Below are 10,778 nucleotides of genomic sequence, written 5' to 3' on the forward strand. Positions count from 1 at the left end.
TTGTTCTACGAAGTACCTCTGTCACTATTTTCCTTGGTAGATCATTGTCAGCCATCCGAGCAACATGGCCGGCCCACCTCAATCTACTGAGCCTTACAAACTGGACGTCTGGTTCTTTCAGAGAATCTTCCTCTCCAAGACTATAAAGTTGAGCTCACCAGCCTTGGAGATAATCCATGTTTCCAAGCCATACAGAAGAATTGGCCGAATAATTGTTTTATAAAGATAAATCTTGGTGTCCTTAGACAATGCACAGCTTCTAAAATAGGGACTGAAGCTATAATAACAGCAGTTGGCACATATGACTCTTCGTTTAATTTCGGAGTCCACAACATTGTCTTGGGTTATGAGCGATCCAAGATACACTAACTTGGGGACTTGTCCAAAAGTATATTCTCCAATCCTAATTTTATCAGGGACCATGTATTTGGTCTTTTCTGCATTTACTTCAGAAAAAAAAAAAGTAACTTACATTAATCACGTAATGCCCACCCACCAGGCTGATCTGGTATTAAATAAAAAAAAAAATTACATTATTATGTAATTATTATTTTTTTCCAAAAAATTTAAGTAAGATAATTTACAAAAACAACTAGTATTACAATGGCTCCAAAATATGAAAGTGATATCTAGTTTAAGATTTTACTTTGCCTTATAGATTCATTTGCATATTATGGTTTTAACATATGAGATAAATTACACGTAATTTTAATTACTAAGAGTCAAGAAGTAATTGTAAATTCAATTACTTAGCATTAATAAGTAATTGCAATTGAGGATGCCAGTTAAAATTACTTCAATGTAATTGTTATTCAAAAGCAATAATTTTTTTTTTTCTATTTAAAGGTTATCTTAGTGTTATTATAGTGCAACTAAAACATCTAATGATTCCTACCTAACCCTGGAAAGAGAAAATGTCTTCCCGATGGTACCAAAACATTTTAATTTGATCAAAGTATACACGAGTAATGAAGGTTCTAAGTTCAATTTTATTATTTTATTTCCTGAACATTTATTAAATTTATTTTATTTTGAATTTTTTAAGTTGATTAAAAATTCATATTGACTCATTAACTTATTTCAAATCATAGGATAATGCATAGAAATGGTTTATAATTTGTATATCAAGAATTTATAATTGTAAGATGCATATATAATTATATAATACTATTACAGACATATTTGTGATATATGCTTTTATCATTTTTCCACTATGTTGAACTATTTTTTGTCGGCAGATTGAGGAAATAAAATCCTTATGTAAAAATCTACAGTGGAAACGAAGAATTGTAATTTTCAACTTAAAAGAGTTAATTTACGCATTTCTCTAGATCAAATTGAAATCTTTATTATTTGTACATGCTTCGGTCAAATTCAAATGTTTTGGTACCATAGGGAACACAATATCTCTGATGGAAAAAATGAAGTATATATACATGGGCTAGATTTTATAACAGTAAAAAGTCACTTCAGTATATTTACATGATCATAAATGCATTGTCTTATATTTTAACGTCCTAAACAATATGATAGCAAGAGAAGCACTCGTGCTTCCGGGACATGGTAAAGCAATTTTAACTCCATCAGAAACGAGCAACCTCTTTGAAATGAAGTCAAAGATAAATGGCAATCTTTGTGGAATGAAAGCCCAATGAGTAAATTAAAAAGGATATCATGCCCTGGAGTACCTCCAGTCGCAAATGTCGTAGAGAAGAGGTTGTACTTACCAGGCTGAGAATAGGTCACACGAGGCTTATTCACCCATTCCTATTTTATTTCAAAAGAAACACCTTCGAACAGCCAGTATTGCAACAATAATCTGACAATAAGCCATATTTTCCAACAATGCCATATTTCACACCACACCTCAATAGCTTAGGACTAAACCCAGATATTTCAAAAACCCTCGGAGACGATGATAAAACAATAGAATTAGTGTTTCAGTTTCTAAAATCATAACATTTACTGACAAAAGTACAACATTAAACAGAAGAAAAAAAAAATAATCAAATTAAAAAATAAATAAAATTAAACTAATATAAGTAAAATTAAATAAAATATAAATGGTGTTGATGACCAATGAAGTTTGGTGCCACTAAACAAAACAAACAATGTGATACCATACAAATTTGAAGTTGATCAAATGAGAACATTGGGAGCTATGAAAGATTTTCATGATTTCTGTTCAACAAAATTGGTATTACATATCATGGATTTCCAAAAAATATTAACGTGATGGAAGAAAATTGAGTTCGTTTTCAGTTAAACATAAAGTTAAAAAAAAATTATCAAATAAAATTTTTGTTTGTAGACTTGTGTTATTTATGTTACCTAAAAGACATTTTATACAATATTAAATTATGATGGATACTCTTTCCCTGGAAATAAATTATTTTTTATTCCAAAATAAATTTCTATTAAGTATTTTTCAATATTCTATTAAGTATTTTATTCTTATCCCCCTTTTCATCTCTTAGTTTGTACTATCTTTTATCTGTTACTATTTCTGTTTTTATTTATTGTTTATATTACCTTTTATTTTTCTTATTTATTTTTATGTTTCATTTTATACCCTTGTAATTTTCCATTTACTTTTTTTACTTATGTTAAGTGTTTGTATCTTTTTTAGACCTGACGAAGCCCTGCAATGTGAGGCGAAACGTTGGCTCATTAAAATAGTTGTCACTATCTGAGTTTTTTTTTACCACACCCAGACCATATTCCATTTAATAATAATACACACGGTCAATCAGCTATAATCCAGTATTTTTCAAATAGTTATAATGTTGTATCAGTTATATTATTCTAAGGACAAATTCAACTTGTTTTTAGATCTTAATTTTTTTACATTTATGTTTTGATCTAAAACCGGCTATTTTCAAACTTAAAATCATCCTACATCAGAGATGGGCAAAAATTAGCTATAATTGAAACTAACAGCTAAAATTGCCATGGATACGACCCTTATTCATGAATGAACCATTCATAAATAAATATCGTATCCATTATTTTACATATACAATTTAAGCTATTAGTTTCAACTATAGCTAATTTTAGCCAAACTTTGTCTTACATTATAATTTCTGCATATCCACAACTTAACCCGGCATTTCGTCCAGCATTAAAAATTTCTCTGTGATGTTGACATGTCATTAATCAAATATTTGATTTTTATAACGTTATTGTCTTTAATACATGTTTCTTCTCACAACGTTGAGTATCCACTGTAACAAAGAATTTAAGAAGTAAAAAAGGGTTGAGTTTGTCCTTGAAATAATTCAATTGATACGTCCGTGTGTATATATATTATTTATAAAAAATATCATGTTTATATACAGAGAAGTACTTTATGCTGCCCAAATACATCGGGTTGTTAATTATCAATCCATAATTGGATATACAAACACAACCATATTTTAACAAAGATACAAAAACATTTTTTTTATACATTTTCTTTTTTGGAACAATAATTAATTAAAACTTAAATACAATATATTTCAAATATTATTTTTGTTGAACAATTTTATTTATTTTTTAAATATATATTTTTTCCTCCTTCCTCATCTCGCACAAAGTTACATTACATTTTCCTAATTTATTCTTTCCATTTATTTGTGTATCTTCACCATTCTCCAGTGATTATCAACACACGTTTAATCCGTTACACCAATGCAATACAAATTAAAAATAAAATTGCCACAACACTAAAACAATTAAATAAGTTAAAAAGAACTAATAAATAAATTAAAACAAACATGTAAATAAGTTAAAAGAAAAAAATAATTAAGTTAAAAAAAAAGATGAATAATATTAGATGCCCTCAGATTTCATGCAAATGATGATGTATGATCCCCAGACAGTTCAAAATAATATTTTCTGCTCAGATCGCAATATCCCTTATGATAATACCTAGGTCTTCTAAGAAGCTATTTGATTTATTTAGTATTGTTCAGTGAGGTTGAATCTGTCAACAAACTGTAAATAAATTTGAAAAAAAAAAAAACATAATTTTTATGTTAGCACATACAGTACCTAAAGAGCGACAGCTGAACAATCGAAGATGAATTCATTAGGCTACTGTTAAAAGATATTAATCTAACAAAGTTCTTTTAACCTGTGAAGGTGTAAAAACCCAAAGTTGGACAGTATTACAAAATATAAGATTTTAGGGAAAAAATACTATGTACAAAAAGTATTTTGAACTTTAAAAAACAAAATACAGAACAAATAATATCTATTTATTAGTATTTTTAAGCTATTAAATTCAAAATTTCACAGTATTTCAAGGAACAAAATTCGAAATAGTAATTTGTTATTCAGCATTTTGTACTTAAAATACTTGTATAACATAATATTTAGGAGTATTTCAGATGAAGAAATAAAAGTGTATCTAATACAAAATTCAATTAAATTTAGGTCAATATACTGAAGGTATTTTGTATTTGAAATTCTTATTTAAAAAGTATTTTAAAACACAAATTTTGACAATCTCTAAGAGTGGTAAATTCGAAATAAATATTATCGCTAACTTCTGCTCACTACAGTCGCTTAAAAGCCTTAAATAAATCCCCTAAACGGATTCTTTTTAGTGGATTCCATGCCTATACTAACTTGTAACATTCTGTTTAAGTGAGCTTTAAAGTTCTAAAATTCAAACTAACCACTGCAACTTATTTTTATTGAGAGGGAAAAACATTTTTTTTGTTATAACATATGAATGTATATATATAGTGTAGATGTCCGATCTTGGATTGATTGGTATGCTGTGTAATGCAGCAATCTAATGTATTTCTCTCTCTAGTATCCCTATGAGAATTAAATCATGAGATCAAGCTGAACTGAGATGATCTAATTTTATGCTGTACTGAACACAAACAAAAAAACAAACTCTGTTGCTCCAGTTAGACAAAGCGGAGTTGCACACAAAAAAACAGCCACTACTTTTTAACAAATAAAAATATCTTTTATTAATACAACAATTGATTAAAAGTTGAATCACTTCTTTTGCATGGTAACATAATTTTCATTCATAAGTCTAAAAAAAAAGTTTTTATAAAACTACAAATCACTTAATTACACTACTTATATCTTTATTTGAACATTTATTATGATAAAACCACAGTAATCCATATAGGAATTCGCCAGGTGTGGTGGGTGATGATGATGTCAAAATTTGTCTTCCTTCATCTAATGAAAGCTCTACAACTTCAATAAGTTCAGTGTCAACACCACCTCCAGCATTTACTTTCATACTATCTTCTACTTCAACATAATACATAGTTTGAAAATCACCAGATATGCCGACTGAACACCTGAAAGTTTGTATTTTTTCCAACATACATGGATCAACTTCATAACCACATTCTTCTAAAACTTCTTCTGCAGCGATTTCTTCAAGAGATTTGTTCTTATCAATAATTCCGGCACAAAACTCTAATGTAACCCCCAGCGATGGAGGATATTTGTTAGTATCGATAAAGTTTTTTTTATCACAGTCGGGTATACTGTTCACATAAACACCAGGTCTAAATTGTTTAACACAGACTAAAACATTTCTGGAAATGTTGAAAATAATCACTGCTACACTACCATGGCTTTTGACTAGGTCCCATACTTTAGAAACATCATTTTGAATATATTTCATTCTGAATGGAATGACATATTGTGAATTATGTAATGGGCCTATTTCAATATCTTTTATTCTCAACATGCTTAGTTATGTGTTGTTCAAAAACAAACTTACGAATGCTATCGGCACGATATCAAAGTCAAAACTCACATGCTGATCGCTAATTAAGATGGAAATGTGTTTTATGATAACCTTTCTTAAGGAAGGGATATCAGCATATGATATCAGAGGGTACAGAATTGGTTACAACTTAAGAGTAGAAACCAAAAAATCCAAAAGGGTGGGAAAAAAGACGAATTGGCAAAAACAGAGTAATGTGGGTCAAGGGAAGAATTGGTTTGTGTTTGAGTTAGTCAGTCTATGGCAGTTGCAGGGAGAACATCTAACTCTTATCACTAAACTTTAATTTACGAACTAATTCCACCAAATGCCGAACCGAAAATATTAAAACCTAGTTATCGTGCGAGGCTATCTTGCGGTTATTAGTTAAACAGTGTGTGCAGTGATATTTTTCAATAATATTAAATAGTGATATTAACATCTACCCTTCTATAGGTTAGTATGCAGTTCAATATTTTTTAAATTAGCCTATTTTATCTGGAAATTCTAATCTAAGTTTGTATATTACTTTCGTATTAATTTTGTCGTCGATCATTGTTAACTAAGGATTGTTTACACTTTAGTAGACTGTGTAATAATGTCGAAATGACGCTTTCGAAATTATGTCGAGTTTATTAAGGGAATTTTTATAAAATAATACTTAAATATTCGTAATAATTCGCATTTTGTTATTCCATGAAACCTTATCAGTCAGCGATGTGTTGACCTTAACCTACCACTGCACGAAATTTGCGCCCGCTCCGTAATGTTTATGGCGAAAGTTGGGGGTTTGTTTACATTTCGTGTTATGAATCTCCTTTTAAAGAATCTTTTAAAAGAATAATCTCAATAAATGTATTAATAAACTAAACATATACTTAAGAATATTGTCATAATTTGTTTTATTTATTAACTGTTTCAATATGCATTCGTTTTTGAATAATACGAAATAGTATTATGATGTTACATTACACACCATTAAATGAATAATTAATGTCATTCATTCCTTTTATATTTATCGGGACTTTTTTACTTAAGAAAAAATAAACAAAATAAATTGAAATATTATATATTTACATAAAATATATATCTATTTCATTTAATAAAGACTATGAATTCTCACCAAGTGTTTAAAATGGTAGCAGTGAATGAATCATATAATCGTATATTTTGAGATGGTGGTGCGGTGAGCAAAAAATAAAGAAATAAACGAAACTTATTCATATGTGCCGACGTTTCGAACAAAATTTCAGGCTTTCATCTGGGCTGAAAAACAAAACGAGATAACCTCAAGTCAGAGACAAACAAATATAAAGAAAATAATAATAAACAAATTTGAAAATCTGTAAAACAATAAATTAAGTAGATAGTAGTAGGTTGATACTAATTGAAGACAAACTGAAAGATAAAAAAAAAATTTGTTTGTTTGAATTAAGATTGTTATCACGTTTTTTTTTTTGTTTTTTTTTTAGCGCAGATGAAAGTTTTAAGTTTCAGGTCGAAACGTCGGAACAATTAAATAAGTTTCGCCTATTTTCCCCCGATCATCTTCTCATATTAATCTACGGTAAACTATTTACACCCTAATGTAAATAAATTTTATATATGATAATTTTTCAATTTACGAATTAATGAACATTAGGTAATTTCTTTTATTTTTATTGCTAAAATTATAATGGAATGGATAATTAATAGACGTATCCCTGTTTTGTTCGGTGTTTGTTCTTTTTAAAGCTTTCCATCAGAAAGACGTCAATTTGAGGTGGCTTCAACAACTGATACTGCAGAGGCGCGGTAGCACCGTGTAAGGCACGAGGCTGCTAACTCCAAGGACTCCCGAGTTCGAATCCGGCTGGCCAGAAAATTATTTTCTGGAGGCCTCCTGCGGTCCACCCAGCCTCATAAATTGGGTTTAAAAACACCTGGCGGTCGAGCGTGAGTCTGACCAAATCACCTCCTTGTACAGCCGTTGGTCCAGTAACAGTACTTCCTTACTTGGAGTATTCTTGATCTTTAGTTTAACATGTTAAATGAAGAAATATTTCCTTCTTTTACCATGTTAAAACGATATAACATGTAACATAGTTGAGAGTCTGTTAAATGAAGAATGACGTCACGCAATAGACCGGCTGAGCTCATTACCATTTTATTTGTGGTCGCGTCAGGATACTTACTCGAAGTTTGTGTTTTGCTTGTGTTAGCATGTTTTTAAAACTAATAAAGCAATGGAGGACAATAATAATAATGTAATGACAGTTGTCAATTATTTTGATTCTCTTCCTAACAAGTTAGAAGATCAACAAGACACTCAGTATCCAAACTTTTGCACAACTTCCACTTTTTACTCAATTTAAACATGTAATAAATTACTTTAGTGGAAACTTAGAATTAAGCAATAACATGAAGTTTTGAAATGAAAGGTTATACAACAAGTTGCTTAGAAAATCCGCTAGGATCTCTTATGTATTTAACATTTAATATGACTTTAAATAAGGCTGCTCACGATCCTATACTTATAACATTTAGCTTGGCAAAACATTTTACATTACATAACAAAACATCATGAATACCCTACTAAGTACTGAACCCCTAACACTTAAAGTTTTATAGTAGTACAGATTTTAATTTTTTTTTTAAAACTGATGATGTTCACGAATTTACGAACTTGGACGAACAGTGGCGGGTCCAAGAATTTTCCAGGTGAATCTCATACATCTCTTCGAAAATGCCAATCTGAATAAATATATAACAAAAAGAAGATGGTCCGAGCGCGGCAAAAATAACTCAAATGGAAAATAAACTATTTATTATGTGCTAACATTTCGCCCCACTTTGCAGGGCTAAATAAAGATGCAAATAAATAAAATAATGTAGCAAAGTAAGAGAATAATATGATATGAAACAAAACTAAACTATGTTGTGGTTAAAAATAAAGTAAAATATGTGAAAATATATATAAAAATGAAAAAAATTAAATCAGGTGTACAATGAAAAGTATAAACTAACAAGAAATATAAAAAAATATTAGAGATATAATGAAAAAGAAAATAATAGTAAATAAAAAAAAGTATGTACTAATATTCGGGAGAGGTAAGTGCGGGTAACCCTGGGGTAAGGCCAGTGGCTACTAATTCCAAGGACCCGAGTTCGAATCCTGCTAGGCAGAAAATTGTTTTCCGTTACACTGTAGCCGTGACTCAAGTTCTGTGGGTTCTGGAGCCCTCCTGGGGCCGACCCAGCCTCCTAAATTGGGTAAAAATCTGGCTGTCGAGCGTGATTCTGACCAAATCACCTCCTTACACAACCGTTGGTCTAGTAACGGTACTCCCTTACAAGGTACTGAACCCCTGACCCTTCATGGGTTGTAGCGGTACAGATTTAATTTTTTTCAACAACTAAAATTCAGAAAATAAATATAAAATAAAAAAACAGAATTTAAAACAAGTAAGAACAAAAAAGATATCCACCTTACAAAATGAAGGTTTGAGGCGAATCAAAAATGGGTGGAGGAATTTGACGGTTGAGGAATGACGTTACATTTTAAAATGAAAAAAAAATATTAATAAATTACCTTAAAATTCAAAATAAAATACATCCTTCAATTAAGTACATGCTACATGCTAATAAAAGTGCCTTTTGTATTTATACGCAATAGAAAAAATACATATCAATTTAACGCGTAAATCCGTTAACCATAAAGTGGATAAGTGACCTTCCCTGACATGCCGACACATCTTTAGCCTCATTAAACCACTACGATTCTTCTTCAATCCATGTTCTGCATATCAGAAGTTAATTTTCCTCCAGAAGTTAACCTTTTATCTGTTTTCTATTTACCCCCCCCCATCTTTCTTTTGCTTCTTTATATCTTACTTTCCATCCTGTTATTTTGTTTTCATATATTTAATTTGCGCTTTATATCCATTTGTTACCTCCACTTTACTTACATTCAGTACCTTATATTAATATTTCTATTATATAATTTATACACTTTTGTAGATATATTTATCTTGTATATTTTATTTTCTTCTTCTTCTTCAATCGGCGCAACAACCCATTACTCGGTCTTGGCCTACTCAAGCCGAAACGTCATTGGTGGTATTAACATCACAAGCTACACCGAGGTACACAAACTCCTCGACTTGTTCGAAAGAGTAATGACCAATTCGGACAAATTCTTCGTTAAAACCTCTTTCTTGACCAGCTATCATATATTTGGTTTTGTTGGTGTTAACATCAAGTTCCAGCTTCTTGGTAGCTTCATCAAGGGTAAAAAAGGTCTCTTCCACAACAGCTTTTGATCTCCCAATAATGACAATATCATCTGCATATCCCAGGATTTGTACCATATGATTAAAAATGGTTCCAATGTTCTGAACCTTTGATTCTCTAATAACATTTTCCAGACCAATATTGAATAGCAGACAGGCTAGGGAATCTCCCTGTCGGACGCCATTTTGAGAGTTGAATCCCTCAGACAGATTTCCCTGAATCTGTACCATTCATTCAGTATTGCTCATTGTAAGTTTTTCATTGCTTGATGCAGAGCCTCACGTTGAATATTGTCATAGACAGATCTAAAATCAACGAATAGATGATGCGTTCGTATTTGGTATTCTCTTCCGCGCTCAAGAATGGTTCGTAGGCAAAAATTTGGTCTGTTGTTGACTTACCCAGGACTCTATATGCGGTAGTAATCTAATAAATTAAGTATAATTGAGAATATCTTGTAGGCACACGGCAGTAGAGATATGCCTCGATAATTATTACATTCAAGAAGATTTCCCTTGAACATAAGAATGTCTTACTCCATGCTTGCGGAATGATTTCTTCTGTCCAAACCACAACAAAAAGATTTTGTAATGCTTGGAAAAGCTGATCTTCCCGTTTCTTAAATAGCTCGGCAGAAAGTTTGTCAAAGCCTGGTGCTTTGTTGTTCTTGAGCTTATCAATAGCCTCACACAGTTCCTCTTCTTCTGGGAGCTCAAGGTCATCTTCCGGGATTCGAGTAAGGTTAATTTCTCCCCGTTGAGCTTTTTTTACCCGATTT

General features: G+C 30.8%; 1 protein-coding gene and 1 pseudogene across 1 annotated transcript; both read right to left on the minus strand.

Annotated features, from left to right (window-relative positions):
* Positions 1 to 4,938: 4,938 nt before the first annotated feature.
* Positions 4,939 to 6,414, minus strand: LOC106680143 (uridine diphosphate glucose pyrophosphatase NUDT14 pseudogene; annotated as a pseudogene).
* Positions 6,415 to 9,804: 3,390 nt separating this feature from the next.
* On the minus strand, positions 9,805 to 10,230 carry LOC136795091 (uncharacterized). Its single transcript, XM_067044589.1, has one exon. The coding sequence runs from the start codon at positions 10,228 to 10,230 to the stop codon at positions 9,805 to 9,807; it is 426 nt and encodes a 141-aa protein (XP_066900690.1).
* Between the last annotated feature and the right edge of the window lie 548 nt (positions 10,231 to 10,778).

The sequence above is a fragment of the Halyomorpha halys genome, unplaced genomic scaffold (assembly GCF_000696795.3).
Source record: "Halyomorpha halys isolate HHAL.00 unplaced genomic scaffold, Hhal_1.1 Scaffold245.1, whole genome shotgun sequence".
In the NCBI taxonomy this organism is placed as follows: Eukaryota; Metazoa; Arthropoda; class Insecta; order Hemiptera; family Pentatomidae; genus Halyomorpha; species Halyomorpha halys.